A 19444-nucleotide genomic window follows, 5' to 3' on the forward strand; every position below is an offset into this window, starting at 1 on the left:
CCATGGGAGGCTTGGCCGGCGGGGGCGGGGGCCGCGCAGCCGGGGACTTTCAGGAACTGCAGGCGCGGGCGGCGGCGGGAGTCGCCGAGCTCGCCGCGGGGGCCCGAGCGCCGAGAGCAGGGCTGACGCGGAGCCGCCGGGCCGCAGCCGCCGAGCCTCAGCCGGAGCCGTCCTCCCCGCCCGGCTAGGGCCGAACCGCCGCGGCGCGGGACACCAGGCGGCCCACCGGGGCCGGGGAACCGCCAGCCATGGCCACCAAGGTGAGGGGCGCGCGGCGCAGGCCGGCCCGGCCGTTCGGGGCGGCGGGAGGGAGGCCGGAGGGCCCCGGACGGTCGCTCGCGAGTCCCCTCCCCACCCCCACCCCTGCCCGGGCCGCCGCCGCGGGCACCGGAGCCGGGTCGCGCCGGGCGCCGGGGGTCGGGTCCCCGGGGCGGCGGCTTTGCAAAGTTTGCGCCTGAGCGGGGGCGGCCGCTTTCCCGGGACGGAAAGTTCCTGCAGCCCCGGAGCCGCGGCTGCCCCGGAGGCTGCCGCGCGTCGCCTGCCTCCTCCTCGCCCTCCTCCGGACGGCGGCCCCGCGCGCCGGGGGGACGAGCCGGGCGGGGAGGACGCTGCGGTCTCCCGGAGCCGCGCTCCGCGCCGGCTGCCTTCAAGTCTCTCATTTTTTCCTCTTGTTTTGCCGTCTTTTCGGTTTGAATGGGACGTTTTCGGAGTGAATCGAGTATCGAGAGGGAAATGACTGTGCACTTAGATTACGTGTTGGCTTGCAGAAGGGGAAAAAAAAAATAATAATAACAAAAAAGGCCCAGGCCCTAGCTGCTTAGTGGGACTTTGGTTCCTGGTTGGTAAATGGCCAGGAATTTTGGTTTGCTTATTTTATGTTACCGTTTGTGGAATTAGCAGTACTGTTTTGCTATCCGAGTCTGCAAAAATTCTTTTCTCCGGTTCCTTTTTTTTTTTTTTTTTTTTTTTTGGTGCGGTTTTAGTAGTAAAGTTGAGGATGAAAGAGCCACTGGGAAAAGCCTGAACCTTGGAAATGGGGACCTGGGGCGGGAAGCACCTTAGGGAACCCCTGATTGATCTGTGATGGGTGGGTAGTAGATTGGCTTGTACGGGGAATTTTGGTTATTTTTTGGCACTTTTACAAACACCGGCACGTCTTTTCATATTTATTTTGAAATACCGAAGCTACTTCTGGATTGATGAAAACCTTTTTTTTTTTTTTTATGGGCATTTAGAGAAGGATAATTTAGAAAAGTGTTATTCCAAATTCCTTATTTCATTTACTCTGTTGAAGTTGAATTCAGTGCCCTGAATCTGTCTAGGTGTCGTGTTTATACAGAAATGAACTTCAGGACCTGGTCCTGCTGCTGTTGAAATAACTGCCTTGTTGGTAGTATATCCGGGCAGTTGGTGCTGGGTTTTCTTAGGTATGATATAACTGGCCACTTGTTGGAAATAAAACCTAATTCAAGCCAAAGATTTCTAACGAAATTTGATGTTGAGATTTGTTGTCAAACATTCCAGAAATTGAAAATCCAATTACACAGTTATCCTGCAACTTTGACAGTGGTTTGTGACATAAACCTTATTCCTAAGAGAACAGTTTGTAATATTTTTATCGACCTGAGGTGCACATCCTGCTTCAGCTTAGCAGTCAACACATACACACATGCAGAGTAAAAAGTTTTATTCGATGGTGGAGCCTTGTGATTGCAGTGAAGAGACCTCAGTCCCTGCCCTGAAGGCCAGTTGCCTGGGACCTCCTTGAACAGCCGGTGTGAGCACTTCCTACTTTGTTATCTGCTTCTCTGAAGGCAAATTCCAGCTGTCCTGGCTGCGGGTGCCCTTCCCTACCTGTAATCACAGTTCCAGGTGGTGCGTGTTCCCTCCTGGACCAGGTGATAAACCGTTGCTGTCTGAGGGAAAGGGGCTGGCTGGGGAGCCTTCTGCAGTTCTCCCGGTTTCCTCTTCCCAGATGGTTCTTGGTCAAATCAAAGTCTCATTTTTCAGTCGCTCCCAGAGAGTAAGGTTGTCATTGTTGCTTGCTAGCCCAGTACACAGCCCCTTCCCTTTCCTACATACAGCTGGAGTTTTGATTTTTTTTTTCCTTCCTTTAATCATGTCTGAGGTCAGGTGGACTCAGTAACATTTTAAGCTGAGGTGGCCCTCAGGCTTTTGTTGGAAGAGCTAAGTGTTGGGAAATTAATGCATCATCTGGACATTTGAGATGGCTGCTGGGATTGCCTTAGAATTTAGGAGAGAATGGCTTTACTTCTTTTCAGATACAGTTTTTGTTTTCATTGTTCTTACGGTATTTTTCTTAAATATACACTTATCTCTGAAGTCACATGATTTCTTTAAAAACTGTTTTATGTGTACGGGTGTTTTGTCCATAGGCATATCTGTATACCATGTGCATTTCTGGTGCCCAAGGAGCTTAGAAGAGGCCACTTGGGTGCTCTGGAATTGGAGTTAACTGACAGTTGTAAGCAGCCATGTAGGTGCTGGGACCCGAATCCTGTTCCTCTGGAAGAGCAGCCAGTGCTCTTAGCCACGGGGCCGTCTATCTAGCCCTGAATTCTCGTGACTTTTAAGAGCTCTTGGTAAAGTCATAATGGAATAAGAAATCTTTTAGAAGAACTTTAATTGGGCAGTTCTCCATTGCTAAAGACAATTAATCAGTAACTTCACCTCTTAGAGGGATCATCTGGGTTTTGTTTCTAATCTTTGCTCAGTAGAGTGCTGAGCTCTGCTTCAGTGGGCATACCTCTTATAGTCCGTTTCGCAAATACAGAGACAGGCGTTAGGAAGGTTTCAGTCTTGACCTGTTAGATGTCTCCTAAGATCATGCCCTGACATAATCCTACAGTGAATTTGAGTAAACTTGAGCTTATCTAAAGATCAGCTGTGAGAATTTTTGTATGTGTGGAAATAAACTGATTAATAGCAGTTGCCCTTGATCTGTATGGTGAGCTGTAAGTTCTATACCAGGGTTATCTTTGCTAGTTGATTTGGATTCTCTTTTGATTACGTGGTCACTTTATAGGAGTAATGACATTCTTGCAGTGCCTGTTACCCCTCTTCCAACTTCCCCTTCCAGAGCCAGTATCTGACATTATACACATGTATTATGCAGCTTTTTGGTTGAATTAAATGAGCACAGAGCATTAGAAATCTGGGTAGGAAATGGAACTCTTTACTGTACTAGATTCTGAGGACAGTTTTTTGGTTGTGGGTTTCTTTTTGTTTGTTTTGTTCTGTTTTTCTGAGACAGCGTTTCTCTGTGGAGCCTTGGCTGTCCTGGACTCCCTTTTTAGACCAGGCTGGCCTCGAACTCACATATCTGCCTGCCTCTACCTTCCTGAGTGCTAGGATTATAGGCATGCACCACCATACCCGGCTCATAAAGACAATGTAGAAAGCAACTTCGTAGTCTCTTGTATAGTAAAGCCTCTTTATTTCAATGACAGAAATCTCTCTCTGAAGCACCTTAAATATTACAGTGAGGTACTGAGGAGACTGGGTCAGATGGTAACATGCACATTCACGGGGACCCACGGTCCAGAATTCAGGTAAAAACGAAACAAAATCTCACCTGTATTTAACAGCCCTGGGAAGGCACTGATTAGGCCCCACTGGGCAGCCAGCCTGTCTGAGTCAGTGAGCCAAGTTCAGTGAAAATAAGATGGAGAGCAAGAAAGGCAATCTGTGTGACCTCTGGCCTCCTAGCCTCCACACACATGTGAACATACAACTATTTTCTAGGTTATTTTTTTTTTTTTGGGGGGGGGGGAAGGGTTCAGTTTTTGAGACAGGGTCTCACTGTGTAGCCCTCACTGGCCTGGAACTCGCTCTGTAGACCAAGCTGACTGTTAACACCCAAAGATCTACCAGCCTCTGCTTCCCCAGTGCTGGGATTAAGGGCATGTGCCACCAAACCTAGCTGATTTTTATAGTTTTAAAAACAGTATAGGAAAGAAATGCTCAACATCCTTAGTCTTCAGGGAAGTGCAAATCAAAACGACCCTGAGATTTCACCTTACACCCATCAGAATGGCTAAGATCAAAAACTCTGGGACAACACACGCTGGAGAGGATGTGGAGAAAGGGGAAAGCTACTCCATTGCTGGTGGGAATGTAACTTGTACAACCACTTTGGAAATCAATCTGGCGCTTTCTCAGACAATTAGGAATAGTGCTACCTCAGGATCCAGCTATACCACTCCTAGGCATATATCCAAAAGATGCTCAAGTGTACAACAAGGACATTTGCTCAACCATGTTCGTAGTAGCTTTATTCGTAATAGCCAGAAGCTGGAAACAACCCAGATGTGCTTCAGCTGAGGAATGGATACAGAAATTGTGGTACATTTACACCATGGAATACTACTCAGCAATTAAAAACAAGGAAATTATGAAATTTGCAGGCAAATGGTGGGATCTAGAAAAGGTCATCTTGAGTGAGGTATCCGAGAAGCAGAAAGACACACATGGTATATACTCACTTATAAGTGGATATTAGACATATAATATAGGATAATCATACTAAAATCTGTACACCTAAGGAAGCTAATCAAGAAGGAGGACCCTGGGTAAGATGCTCAATCTTCATTCAGAAAGGCAAATGAGATGGACACCAGAAGAGGGAGAAAACAGGGAATAGACAGGAGCCTATCACAGAGGGCCTCTGAAAGACTATCCAGCATGGTGTCAGGGCAGATGCTGAGACTCATAGCCAAACTTTGGGCAGAGTGCAGGGAATCTTATGAAAGAAGGGGGAGATAGAAAGACCTGGAGGGGACAGGAGCTCCACAAGAAGAGCAACAGAACCAAAAAATTTGGGCCCAGGGGTCTTTTCTGATACTCCAAACAAGGATCATGCATGGAGATAACCTAGAACCCCTGCACAGAAGTAGCCCATGGCAGCTCAGTGTCCAAGAGGGTTCCCCAATAATAGGAACAGGGATTGTCTCTGACATGAACTCATGGCTGGTTCTTTGATCACCTCCCCCTGATGGGGGAGCAGCCTTAAAAGTCCACAGAGAAAGACAAAGAAGCCAGTCCTGATGAGACCTGATAGACTAGGGTCAGATGGAAGGGGAGGAAGACCTCCCCATCACTGGACTGGGGCAGGGACATAGAAGAAGAAGAGGGAGGGAGAGTGGGATTGGGAAGGGATGGGGCAGGGGGCCACATCTAGGATACAAAGTGAATAAACTATAATTAATAAAAATAAAAAAACAGTATAAGAGATACTTCGCAATCACTTACATGCAATAGTATTTTATATGTCTTAAATACTTGTATATGTGTGGTCAAAGAAAAATTCTATAATAATAGAAACAGGAAACAAATTTTTAAAAAGGAAGAGATTAGAAAGCATAACAGCTTTGCAAAGATGATTTTTACTGTGTCTTGCCTTTATAGTGATGATCTGAAAATTACATAATGGCTTGGCATTAAGTGCTTAAAAAAAAGGTCGCTTTCACAGGGTGTAATGGTGTCTACTTGCAGTCCTAGTTCTAGGGAAGCAGAGGCCGGAGGGGCCGCATTCAAGGCCAGTCTGGGCCTTGTTGTGAGACTCTGCCAAGAAAGCCATGTAGGGGCACGTATGCTGTTCCTCCTTCCTGGATTGCTGCCCCATGTACCTTCGAGGTGCTTGTGAGGCCTTAGCCCAGAGCATCACTTCCCAGAAGGCCTCTCATGTCTTCTGGTACAGGGTCCTGGCATCCTTCCCAACTGCCAATTATGGTGCTTCTGTGCCTGGTGGCTGCCTCCGTTAGGGTGCTTCTGTGCCTGATGCCTGCCTCCATTAGGGTGTCTCGGGCCCCTGGAGGCTGGAGGTGTGTGTTTGCTTACCTTTGCATCCCCAGTGACACTTTGGAAGAGCACAGGGATGCTCTAGTGGCAGTGACTCATACGTTACAGCATTAACAGAGCAGTTCATCTCCAACTGCAGGTTAACAACTATGGTGCAAAAATTACGCCTGCAGTTTAGGTATTGGTAAGGTTTTGAAATATAATTTTGATATACTATGATTCCTTGTAGAACTGATTCTTACTGTGTTAAAGTGCTTGGAAGCAGCCTCACTTTCAGAGTTAAAGAATTCCCCTTAACCTGTGGGTTCTCAGAATTGTGCTTAGCTTTCAAAAGTTTAAGATTTCCTCATTAGCTCTTTGTTGTTTCTAAATAGCATTGATAGTTACTTGATAGCATTGATCAGGGAATCTGAGTGATAACCAGTACTGTTGCTAGAGATTTGTTGAGACTGAGCTTATGCTTAGGGAGCAATTTCATCAGTGTGTTTTCTGTGTGCAGAAAGGTTTATTAATTCTCTGTATATATATAGTTAATGGATGCCCATTAGGTTGAACTTGTAAATACTCTTCACATCTATATCCTTACTGATTTATAGTCTGCAGTAGTTGGTGGGAATACTAGGATGGTGGACTTTCTCAAAAGAAGATAGATTGTAGGAGCCAGGGGACCAGGGAGCCTGCTGCCATTTAGCTTCTACCCATGACATCTCAAGAGTGTGGTCGCCTAAATAAAGCCAGCATAATGACCACACCAGTCACCACACCAAGTGGGAGGGGAACCTCGTCAGGCCCCACCCTCAGTGAAGAGATCCCCACGTTCAGTGGCTGCTGAGGGAGGGAGAGGCCAGGACTCCCTAGGGGCTAGACCCTTGATGGTTACCCAGGCTCAGGTGGTCAGCTCAAAACACATGTACATTTGAGCAACACTAAATGTGCTAAGGTGGGGGGCTCACGTAAGTAACAGTGATAGTCATAGAAGAGGTCTGACTCAGCGAGAGCGGGTGGGTTGGAGAAAGGAAGGATGAAAATGTGATAAATACAGCAGCACGCTTGTGTATGAAATTCTGAAAAAATGTATAAAATAAACTTACGATATAAAACTAAGGAATCAATAAAATGGTGGGCTCAAACGATTTCTCTAAGGTTAATGTTATCTTTCAGGTGACTTAAACTTTTTCATCTTTATGAAGTGACCCTCTGTTACTAATGATGCATTTTTCCCTTAAAACTTTTCTTCTAGCTGGACGTTAGTGGTGCATGCCTGTAAACCCAGTCTTGGGAGGCAGAGGCAGGCAGTCTATATAAGTTCAAGGCCAGCCTGGTCCACAGAGCTAGTTTCAGGACAGCCAAGGCTACATAGAGAAACCTGTCTCAAAAAAAACAAAACAAAACAAAATTTTTTTTCTTCTATTATTAATCTGACTTCGTTAGCTTTCATTTGGTAAATACTGTTCGAATTTTATCTTTTTATCCAAGCTATCTTTGTAGCTAGGAATTGAATTTTAATCTGTCACTTTTATAGTTCCTGTTACTTAGCTATTCCTGGCTTCAACATTACAGGGTGGTTGAGGGTCAGCACTCGGGGTTTTGGAGCTGTACCTGCCTCTACCAATCCCTAGCTGTTGGGAAGGTTTGTGTTGTATGTCTTCACCCTCCCCAGCCCCCAGTGTAGAACATTAGTCTGTTAATGTTTCTAAGTTAAATAAATTCTGAAATCACTCAGTATCATTCATACTCCTTTTCTGAATTTAAAAATGACCTAAAGCGGCATAACGACAGTGATTTTCCCAGTGCAGCCAGTTATTACTTAGTGTTAAATAAAATAAAAATTAGTCGTGTGAAAACTGTATATAGAGTTAGTGATTATCAGGTGTGTTCCGTTGTGCCCTGTCTTTGTATACTATATTTTCTTGTATTTCAGTCCTTTGCATCTATCTGCCTCTGCCTCTGCAGTTCTGGGATTAAAGAATGTGAAATGCCACACCCAGATAGGCCTTTTCTTGAGGTCATTTTTCTTCTTCTTAAAGTAAATCGGGGTTCTGGTTAAAGAAGGTCTGTTGTTGATAACCTGGCCGTTTATGGAATGTATCTTCCCTGTCCATCAAAGATGGCTTTCTAGGTGTGAGTTCCAGTCTGACAGTGCTTTGCCCACCATAGTGACCCTGTCGTTGCTCAGCCTCCGGGGTCACTGCTGGGAAGCCGCTGGCTACAGTTGTTTAGTAGGTGCTCGTCTCTCTACCTGTTCTTAAGACCCCGTCTTCTGAGTTCTGAAGTCCAGTGTGCTGTCAGTGTGGATTTGTGTACATAGCTTGGGACTTAAGGGTTGTCCTGGGCTGTGTTCTAGTTTTAGGAGTTCTATTTGGTTCCATTGAAATCTGCTTGGTTATTCTTTAACATCTGATTTGTTACTCACGTCTTCCTGGTTTTTGATCTGTTGAGTTTAATAACAGAGGTCAACTCAGTGTCTTTGTGCTCATCCTTTTTCATGGTGCTCTGTTTTCTTGTATGTTTTGCTATTTTATTTTTTCCTTGGAACTTAATCTGAGTGAATTCTGACCTTTACACTAAAATGGTGTTTCTTGGGCAGAATTTGTGTTTGTTTGTTGCAGTCTCCAGCATACACCTCATCTGTGGAGTCGCCACCTTTTTATTTGCTTCCTTTTTGCTTGTTTTTCCAGCTTTTTCAGACAGCACAGACATGGGCCCAGATCTCTCCTTCCCCTAGCTTCATACCTATGGCAAGTCATTTCCTTGCTGTCCCTTTCTCTGTTTCACTCTCTCTGGGGTCCTTCACAGTCTCATCTTATCACTGTCAACAGTTTTCTGTCTTACTTCTGACTCCACCAGGCCTAAGTTCAGCTCAGCCCAGGGACTGGTGGGTACAGGGCGGAATTCTGCTTAGCATGTGCACTTCTCCCAGGTTTTCTCCCTTTTGGAGTTTTCCTCTGTGCTGACTTAGCAGCATGTCTTCCAGGGCATGTGACTATATGCTTTTTGCCTGAAAATTTTACTGCACTTTGTTGTTCCAGTCTGGTGGTGGCTCAGCCTGCCAGGCCTGCTGGAATAGAAGCCAAGCCTGAGTGTCCCAGGAGCACACTGGAAAGCGAAGAGAGTGGAGCATGCACACAAGCTGTGGAAATCTCATCTGTGGGGACATTTGAGCGGCTAGATGAGACTAGAATTACTGCCAAACTTTTAAAATTGTGTGCATTCCCCAACTTTCCAATTGGTATTTCTTTTTATATGGTCATTAAAACCATGACGTTTTTACCCTTTTAACTCATTTTTAGACATTATGAATACAGTATTTACAGATGCTAATCCACTGACTGAATCTTTCTAATTTATTTTTAATATCTGAACATTGAATCATGTAGTATTTATTATATGAAGAGGCGGCACTCACAAGAGTCACAGGTGTGGTTCTGTGCATCTAGGTGAGGAAAAGCAGTCAGCGAATGAGATGTGCTGAAGCTGAGGCGCATTTAATTAAAGTGCTCTTTAATAGAGTGTAAGACGTTTCAGGGAAAGCACGAGTGTCTAGTTTCCCTGGTCAGGCTCTAAAATTTTATTCCGTACTTGTCATACTAGATTAGTAAAGAGTGTGTACTGGACAGACAGTCTAAAGCCCTGGCTTATTCCGAAGTCTCTAAGGACAAGGATAGGGTGTTTAGGAGTGGTTAAAGTTAGTATTCCTTTTCTGTTTCCAGGTAAGCAGTTTCCTTAAAATGATGTTTTTATATACTGTACTTGGTCAGTGTTAGAGCTCATTCTAGGGAAAGGGTTCTCGGCCAGTAGGTGTCAGGCTTTAAGTCATTATTTACAGACTGTTTACAGACCATCTTCTTTCCATTTTCAATATTTTTTTCAAATGTGTATAATGTTACAGTAATATACAGACTCACTTAAAAATGCTCTTAGTTTCTTTTTCTATTGCTATGATAAAATGTCTTGACAAAAGCAATTCAAGACTTGTTCCAGCTCACAGTTCAAGGGTACAGTTGACAACAGCAGCGTCAAAGTCCCAGGAACTTGAAGCAGATGGTCACATCCCATCTATAATTATGAAGCAGAGAGAAATTAATGCTTGTGAAGCTTTATCCTTTCTATCCATTCCTAGACCCCAGCGTAGGGAATGATGCCACCCGGGGTAGGCAAGCCTTCCCACCTATCCATATAATCTCCCACAGGCATGCCCAAAGGCTAACCCTAACCAAGATAATTTTTCACAAGTATGTTAGGCAGCTTGTCTCCTAGATGATTCTAGATCCTGCCAAATTGACAATTAATACAAACCATTACAGCACAAGTAGCAATGCCCTCACAATACCTTTTAGTATGAAGTGTTTCTCAGTGAGTTGTACTTTCACATAATGCTGTTGTATGAGGAGGCAGTGTATGCACAAAAGGAATTTTAAGGTTGCTGCTGTCCTCTCTAGTAACTGTAGCCATTTCTTGAAAGTTTGAGATTTCCTTTGAATTTTGTATTTAGGAAAAAAAAAAAAAGGAGAAATTTAATGTCTTCAGAATGGAGGGCACTAATAACCATGTGTTCTAGCAGCGCAGTGGTGGAATAGCATGGAGACAAGGAGCCTGGGTTCAAATCCCAGGTAAGTCTAGTTAGTGTGCTGCAAAAAAGTCCTGAAGGCTTCCTTTCCTCCTCTGCCAAGTGTACAAGACCAAATGGATTCAGTGTGAATTCTGCACTATCCAGATGGGCAAAATAAAGAAGTATATTGATAAATAAAATTACTTTTCTGTAAAAATGTACAACAGAGCCAGGTGTGGTAGCACACACCTGTAATCCCAGCACTTGGAGAGGCAAAAGCAGAGGCAGGTGGATCTCTTGAGTTCAAGGCCAGCCTGGTCTACAGAGTGAGTCCAGGGTAGCCAGAGAAACCCTGTCTCAAAAACAAAACAAAAAAGTATACAGCAGATGTCCTGCTTGCACAGGAAAAGCTGAACTATAATCTGTCCAACCCCAGTTGATCATAAGCCCAAGGGTGAGGGCTCTACATGTGGGTTGCCCATAGCTGGCCTTGAAGTTAAGACCTTGTCTGTCTTTCCAGTTCCCTAAACACTCAAGGGTTTGCTCTTTAGTTTGTACTCCTTAGGCTGAGAATTTGAGTCCCCTGCCTTCCTGTACCTGAGACCTGGGAGCCATTTGTTGGTGCCATGCTGTGTGGGGTCATGTAGCTCTCTGAATGGCTTGATACTCTGAGAGCTGGGTGCTAGAGGCCAATTGTAGGTTTTCCTCTTGGGGTCTTACTGTTGTGCCTGGACTCCACTGTATGTGTTCTCCACCACCTTTGTTGGTAGCCCCAGCTGCCTCTCCGGCCTTTAGGAATTTCAAGAGGAGACAGAGAAGGGATTTGTGCTCTCTGTGTTGCAGGATTCTCACAGGTGTTGTCTGTCTAGGTTTAGAGGCTTTAGAAGCCCAAATTAGAAAGACTGCTTTGTCACATCTTTCAAGATAGTAGCACTAATGGTTTGAGTTGAAGAGAAGAGGAGGAGGAGGAAAAGGGGAAGGGGGAGGAGGAAGAAAGCCACCCTAAAGATCCAAAGCAACATTACCAAAGTATTATCTGTACCAACTGATCTCAAGACTAAGTGAGAATTCCCACAGTGGGCTTACCAGTGGATAGGACTTTATAGCAAGAAATAGTTGTTATGGTTGGGTTGTGGCACTTCATAGTATTGTCAGCGTCAAACATAACATAGGATCCATGCACTCAGTTAGCAACCACATTGAGTCTAGTGTAGTCCTAAAATTTGGGCTGTAGAGGCAGGGAGATCAGAAGCTTATGGTCATCCTCTCCTAAGTAGTGAGTTCCTTGGCTAGCCTTGTCTCAAACACACACTGCGTTGGTACCTTTCTTATATGTAGAACAGAGTGCTATACCAAGTTTACAGAAAATCACTGCGTCCTTAATGGTATAAGTCATTTTGCTCTTTTGTTCTTTCAGTAGTTTCCTCAAGCAGTTATTGGGCCAAAGAATGTTAAAAGGTGAGGAATATAACATCTAAGAAAGTAATTTTTCAAACCACTGTCTTCAGGGGGCTGGAAAAATGGCTCGGTGGTTAAGAGTGCTGGCTGTTCTTCCAGAGGACTAGAGTTCAATCACTAGCACCCACATGACAGCTCACAACCATCTGCAACTCTTCCTCATATAGGCACACATGTAGACAAGACCCCAATGCAAATAAAATAATAAAATAAAACAAGATAAAATCCCTGCCCTCAGGACTTTCTCCCATGGAATTCGCCTTCCAGTAGAGGTGGCCAGTTACCGAGGTGAGTGAGAGAGAGGCCTGGAATGGAGTGCATTCGGTACGAAACAAGTGTGCATTGCACAGTGGACATGGGGGTCAGTGAAGTCCCACAGGAAGGTGACAGGTGGAGACCTGAGGAGGGAGGGGTCCTGTCGAGCAGAGCTCAAGGAAAGGCATTCTCCTCGGTATACTTATCTGGCCAGTGCCTGGAAAGGAGGCCCGGAACTGTTTCCGAAAGCCAGTAGGGAGCGGTAGGCCGTGGCTGGGCCTTGCATTGATTTGGCAATGTGAAACCATCTGAAGGTTTTCCGCACACCCACATGACTGGTTCCTTTACCTCTTCTTGAGCTTGCCTTTGTTGGTCATAGCTAACTTCAGGGAGATGATGCTGTGTTCACTTTGATACTGGACTGAAACCTTTAATTCCTTCTTAAAACCTAATTGATTCTATCCAATATGATTAAGCTGATCAGTGAGCTTCAGAAGAGCTGGAGGATCATCCTTTTAAACCCTGCATATCCTAATCAGTTAAAAGATTCTTGAAAGAAATAAGAATATATCTAATATGCTGAATCTGAAACTCAGAAGCTTTTGGAGCACATTTCTTAGACATGATGCAGGTAGCCCATCAGACCATTCACCCCTTTGACCTAAAATAGCCAGGTTGGCCCTGTCATCATGACTTCACTGGGATCCACCCAGATAAGAAGTAAAGATTTCCACACTGCCAGAACACTCAGGGTCACTTAGGCCTGACTGCATTCCTCTTGATGAGCCTTGCTGCTGCTGGTTTCTGGTCAACTCCCGAAGCCTGCAGTCTTGAACAGAGCAGGGTAAGGAGCAGCTGGGGAACCAGGAACTGGGTCAGAGTGTTCCTCTGGGCTTAGAAGAAATGACATCATCCTGGCTTTGGATTTTGAGATTCAATGAACCTTTGTTCTTCCATGGGTCATTCAGTGATTTTTTTTGTTTGTTTGTAGGAAATATATTAATGGAGTTTCATAAAAACAAAACAAAAAAACCCATGCCTGTGAGTTGTTACTATATTATCCAAACATTTTGGCACACTTCAGTATTTTTTTTTTTATTGTAGCTATTTGTAAAAAAATATCAACCATAGACTGAAGTAGAATGGTTCAGTGAACCTTTGTTGACCACCTGCCAGCCACAGGTGGTGGGCAATTCCAATCCCCCACTATTTTAAAGAAATTTCAGGCTTTATTTTATGGAAAATTTATATATATATGTATATAACATATGTATCCCTGTGTACATATGTATGTATGTATGTTTGCATATGTCCATATGTCTATATATATGAAAGTAAAGACTTTACATTGTCAAACCGGTTGCTACATTTACATATTAATAACAAGCCTTAGTAGCAAGTATTTGGGAATAACTGTAGGCTTTGTAACGATAAGTATTTTCTGTGTCAATGTTGCTTATGATCATTAGGGTGAAGACAGTGCCGTGTAGCTTATTTAGCTGATGTTAGAACTTGCCATCGATGGGGTCAGTCTAGAATGATGGGTCTCGAGGCTTTAAGATACGTGCATGTATTGCGCATTTTACCTTGCTAACTCCAGCGCACTTAAAATCCTCACGAGATAGGGCTGTTCTTCACCTCGGTGCACAACTCAGGTGGGTGCTAAGGAGGCTGGAGAAGAGTGAGGGGTCCCAGCCGAGGTGGACGATGGGCCTGGTGGGCCTCCTCCGCATGCTGCCTGAAGCTGTGTGCAGAGCCAGTGCAGAGGAAGGTGGCCCATCTCACTTCAACTGTGAGCGTCTGTTCCCCAGTCCTTCGCGTCTTAGAAAGCTCCCTTACAGTCCTGCGACAGCAGTTCTTTAAGGGATCTGCATTGTATAACCCAGATTCATAATGCATTGCCTACAGCGTCCATTTTTAGCTTGTTGTAAAGAGCTTGAAGAATTTGAAGGTAATTTCAAATCATTGTGAGTACAGAATCCTAGATTTTCAGAAATGACTGGCCATCTGTCTTACTGTCATATGGTTGTACTTTAGTGAGCTTTTTAGCAATTTATCTTTACAGTTCCTCAAATTGTTGTGCTTAGATTTTTTTAAAAATTACTTTTTTCACTTATTTTATCATCTTGTGCAATAATTCAATTGCATAGCTCCCGTACTAAGTCCAAGTGTATAAACTGGTTTAGAAACCATCCCAGCTGGCTCTTTGTAAGCATGTGATTCTCTGGTGGGATCAGAATTACTCCCATGGGAGGGAGGGTGGGACCAGGAGAGGAGGATAGGAACTACACTGAGCTGTAAAGTGAGCAACTAAATAAATAATGTTAAAAATTAAGAATAGTTCCTCCCGTGTTTTGGAGTAGATGCCTCCTCGAGAAGCTCTACATGCCCGTGTGTCATGTAATATGTAGAGCACGCCTTGCCCTGATAAGTTGCTAATGTGAAGTACAGGTTTTGTGATTATTGTCTGTGAGCGAGTCCTTTTTTTTTGGGGGGGGGAAGCCTAGATTGCTCTCAAGAATGCAGCCCCCTGCCTCAGCCTCTGATATATAGGCATCATATAGATTATATAGCCTATATTGTATGGGATTACAGGCGCATGCGACATACCCAGCACTGAGTCTTATTCTGAGGTCTCTGGCCCCTGGTTGCTTACGTTAGAGTATGGTTCTTATAAGTTCAAGTTTTGACTTTGGAAAGACCTGGTCAGGGCAGGCGCTGAATTCAGTGTTGTTTGTTGCTATGGTTGTAACTTGAGCACCAGCCTTGAGTCTGCCAGCACCCTGAGGCCACACCAGAACTTAATAATTAAAATACATATTTTCAGGGAAACACACTTTAGAAAATTGTCGACAATATTAGTGGCATAGTTCCTTAAAGTAGCATGATGTTGTAATTGTTGTATGCTATTTTATAAACAGTGTTTGCAGGGGCTCATGGAGCAGTTGATGAACATCCTCAGGAGGTGACTTTTTGAGGAGAGCTGGGAAACATTTTTCATCACATGAGATAGTCTAGAATTGCAATTCCAGCTTCACTGCTTCCTAGCAGATTAATCACCCTGGGCCGAGAATCCCCATTTGTAATTACGCCAGAGCCAATGATTTCCTTCAGAGAGAAGCTAAGTGTGTAATGTTGAGAATCACCACACCGTAAAGAATACAAAAATCATCCCCCCTCCTTGTACTAATTGCTCCCTGGGCTAATTATGTCCTGGATCTCTCCCTCAAGATAGATATGAGGTTGCCTCTGTTATTTCCTAGAACAAGGGATGGAAACTAACAAAATGGGGTAGAGGGGCAGTAAAGAAAGGAACGAGGATATTGTGATCCCTCAATGGCATTCATGTGGGGGCACACTGAGGGAGAGAAGACAGCACTGTGAAGGGGATTTGGCATTGTAGATGGAGCTAGGTTTTCAGGTCGGATTGAACCAAGAAGGTTCCTCAGTCCCAGAGAAGTGAATATGAACGTGATCTCAGGTGGTGATACAGTAGCCTTTGAACTCTGCCATGATGGATGCTTTATTGAGAGAGCCTTTAGCCTTAGTGCACAAAGATTGGGAAGATGGAGGGAAGATTTTGTTCGGAATGATCTTTGTGGGAGCGAGGTTGTACGCTTTGCACGGTACTGACATCAGAGGTGTGTGGTGGAACTGTTTACATTTCACTTCTTACGATTTCGTGGAGAGTTTCTCAATGCAGTTGGATGAACTCTGCTTCTGTGAAACGGAGTAACAGCTCCACCATAAGGTGCTTCTAAGCTTCAGTGAGGGCAGGTAAACAAAGGGTCAGGCGGAAATCTGGCCGGCCGCATGTCGAGTTGTGAGGTGTGTTCAGTTAGACACACCCTGCTCCGCTGGTCTGGTTGGCTGGCTGTTAAGGAGCATTCACTTGTAACATTTTCCTCTCTATCGTTTGTTTGCTTGAAGGACCAGATGTGATTGTCTTCTCATTTTTATATTTAAAAAAAATGAAATTAGCATTTCAAATTATGTTTTATTCTTCTAGTTTAATTCTCTCTTTAAAAAATTTTAATTACATTTATTTAGTTTATTATTTATGGGAGTGTGCACTCATGCCACAGTGCGTGTGTGGAAGTCAGAGGACAACCTTTGGAGTTAGTTCTCTTTTTTTCACTGTGTGAGTCCCAGGAATTGAACTCAGGTCTTCAGACTTGAGAGCACATGACAATACTACACTGAACCATCTCACCAGCTCTATCTTCATCCTCTTGGGCAGTCTTACTTACAAGATCCCTTTCTTACTAGGTCATGCAATAAAAACCAGCAGTAGTTCTGTGGTGAGGCTTAGATTGGTTATATGAATTTAGAAGAGACTCTAGGAGAGAAATTTCCCTGAAGAGGAAGTGCTGTTAGGAGAAAATCTATTAAGAAGACGGGTCTGGCTCCAGTCCTTGCTGCGAACAGAGATCCACAGCCTTAACATAGGAACTTCTGTGTGTAGCCGTGTAGGGGGCCGCATGCACAAGTGCCGCTGAGAGCCTGTATGACTCATTTAGTATAACTGTTCTTGGATGCTGTGATAGAAAATAGTTAACACAGTCCCTTCAGCAGACTCAAAGGGACTTGCAGGCCATCTACCCTAACCCATGCTTTTCTTGTTGGAGAGCAGAGGCCGTGGGCTAGAGAGATGACCAGCAGGTAAAGGCACTCGCCAACAAGCCCAGCTTGGCTTCCCTGGTCCTGTGTGGTGGAAGGAAAGAACAGACTCCATGGGTTGTCCTCTGACCTACACACATGTGCAGAAGCACAGGCACTTCTCACCCCACTCTCCATAAATGGGAAAACCCCAATAACTGAGGAAGCCTGAGCTGCATGGCAGTGCAGCAATAGGGCATTTGTATAGCACAAATGTGACCCTGGGTCTGGTCCTAGCAAGCTGAGCCCCACACGCATCTGGAATCCTAGTACCCATGAGGTCTAGGCAGAAGGAAGGGGGCAGGGAAGACAACCGAAAAAGCCAAGGCCTAGAAATAAGCTTTCCGTGTCTTACCTTATTTGTGGGTATGACAGTCACCAGAGTCATGACGTTGGCATGCAACCTTTAACTGAAAGGGCATCACTAACAAAAGGATTATAAAAATACCAGGCTGTCCTGCATTATAAATTTCGGAAAACTTGAATATCTCAGATTATAGATATTTCTAAAGTGTTTTCTAACTGTGAAAAATTAGTCTCATCCATTTTAATTCTTGAGCTTTAATGACTAAGCCGAGGAACAGACTGAGGAGAGTAGTTTCTTTTGCCACCCGGCCAGGCGGGAGGGCTGGGTACCTACCTGGTTCTTACTCAACAGGTCTGCTTTTAGGAGTGCTGAAGCTCTACAGCGGTCCTTCAGTTTTATTCCTAGGTGATGTTGTGGCACTGCCTTTTCTTTGAATGCTAGATTATGTGCATAGAAAGCGGGGAGGCCTGCTGTAAGTAAGATGGCAGTCTCAGCCTGTCAGCACACCTGTGTGTGGCCGCTGTCTGTCTGCACACTTGGCCCTTTGCTGCTCTTGAGTGTACGCACCGTGCTCCTCTGCCACGTCCAGCCTGTCCAGCCTCACAGCTGTCCTTTGTTCTCTGTAGATTTCAACATCAGTGATGCCTCCTTAGCTACCTTATCTTATTAGCCTCCTGGGAGGTGGGGGAGGAGGCCTCTGTCACACCACTTGTCTTTAAATAAGCTTCCCACAGCTTAGAATTACCTGATGGTTTGAAACAAATGCTTCTTTTGGCAAGGAAGGGTCCTTCTATGCTTTTCTGTCACTGTCCCTACAAGAACAGAACCTGGCCTCAGCAACTTTTATTAATAAAATGAACTCCCTTGATTTCATCTGGTGACACTGGTCATCAGCTTCAGCAGGCTTGTAGCATCTTCCTGTCAGAATGCAGAGTTCAGGATTGGCTACAGTGGCCTTAATAAACAGAAAAACCAAGCCTTCACTCAGACTGTGGTAGAGGTTTAGAAAGTATAATTAAGACATATGTTTGGGGGACAGTTGCATAGAAGGCCCAGGAAAGTGCAAAGCATGGGGACCTGAGTTCAGAGCCCTAGGACCCCATGTAAAAAAAGACAAGTGTGATTGCGCCCATCTGTATGGAGCCGTATCACTGGTGAGGACACAAACCAGCAGATTCCTGGACCTAACAGCCCAGCCAGTCTAGCCAAATGGTGGGAACCAGGGTCAAAAAGAGAGCCTGTCTCAAAAGATAAGATGGGAAGCAATCCCAGAAGACACTCAGTGTTGACTTACACCTCCACAGGCACCAGCATGTACACACAAACACACACACACACACACACTCAAACACATACCTGTGTGCATGTGGATATACACACACATACACAAATACATGGGGTAAGTAAGCATTGACCTTCTGAAAAACAAAACCTAGTGTAGAAATGTAAGCTTTTGGCTCTTTTATTGAGAGGAAGTAGGTGTTTCTAAACTGTTTTCTGTACTTTGAAAGCTGAACTAGATTAGATTTATTTGGAAGTAGAAATCAATTCATTAGTTTGAACCATCTGGACCTCTGGTAGTAACATGTGCTTTGTGGCAGAGGGATTAATCATTTACCCTCTTACCACGCATGTTTTTTTCTACTGTGCCCAGTAGCATACTGAACAAGGTGGAATAAGGACCCAGTGAGACACAGATACGTAAGTGAGCACTGATAGTGGTAGGGCAGAGTGTTTGAAGCAGTGCCTAGGAAGGGCAGGTGGATGACGAGCTGTGTAGGTCATAGAATGCTCCCTGTGTATGAGTTCTTGCTTGAGGGTGGAAGCTCAAAGGGGTTAGTCAAGTGTAAAACAGCTGTGTCACATGATCCAGAGGCGGGAGGTATGGCGTGTTTATGGAACTAAAGACAGGCCAGTGAGTCTGGAATTTATATTTGGGGTAAGAATGAATGGTAAGTGTCTGGCCAAAGAGATCTGCAGGGCAGGGTGGTCATATGTCCCTCACCTCTGCAAGTCGGGAAACTTGAGAACAAAGGGGGTGTTGCTAGTTATGCTAAGGTAATAGGCATGAACTGTGTAGGCCAGCCTGCACAGAATGCGTTCAACCTGTTTACGAGGTTGTTTAGAAATGTTCAGGCCTAGCTTATTTAGTGAACAAGTGGGTATGACAGCTCCTGTGTCCTAGGATGCTGCTTGTATTGGAGGAAGCACTGGAGGAACTGCTCAAGAGAGACACACTCAGTTTGTACAGCAGAAAGATGCTCCGGCTGCAGGACTGCAGAATGGAGTCTGCAGGAAACAGCAGGTGTGTGACAACTGGTGCGACCTTTTGAGGCAGTTGGAGAGTGATGATGCCCTGTACTCTGGAGCTCAGACATGGGATGGAGCAAAGCGTG

General features: G+C 44.7%; 1 protein-coding gene across 1 annotated transcript in view; it reads left to right on the forward strand.

Moving 5' to 3' along the window:
• The first annotated feature begins 12 nt into the window (after positions 1 to 12).
• Positions 13 to 19444, forward strand: part of Snx9 (sorting nexin 9) — a 79618-nt gene continuing 60186 nt past the window's right edge. The window contains exon 1 of the mRNA XM_055615953.1: positions 13 to 260. Within this exon, the coding sequence (XP_055471928.1) occupies positions 249 to 260 (12 nt within the window). The 5' untranslated portion in view covers positions 13 to 248. The remainder of the gene's footprint in view (positions 261 to 19444) is intronic.

Source organism: Psammomys obesus, unplaced genomic scaffold (assembly GCF_907164565.1).
Source record: "Psammomys obesus unplaced genomic scaffold, mPsaObe1.curated_primary_1811, whole genome shotgun sequence".
Classification (NCBI taxonomy): domain Eukaryota; kingdom Metazoa; phylum Chordata; class Mammalia; order Rodentia; family Muridae; genus Psammomys; species Psammomys obesus.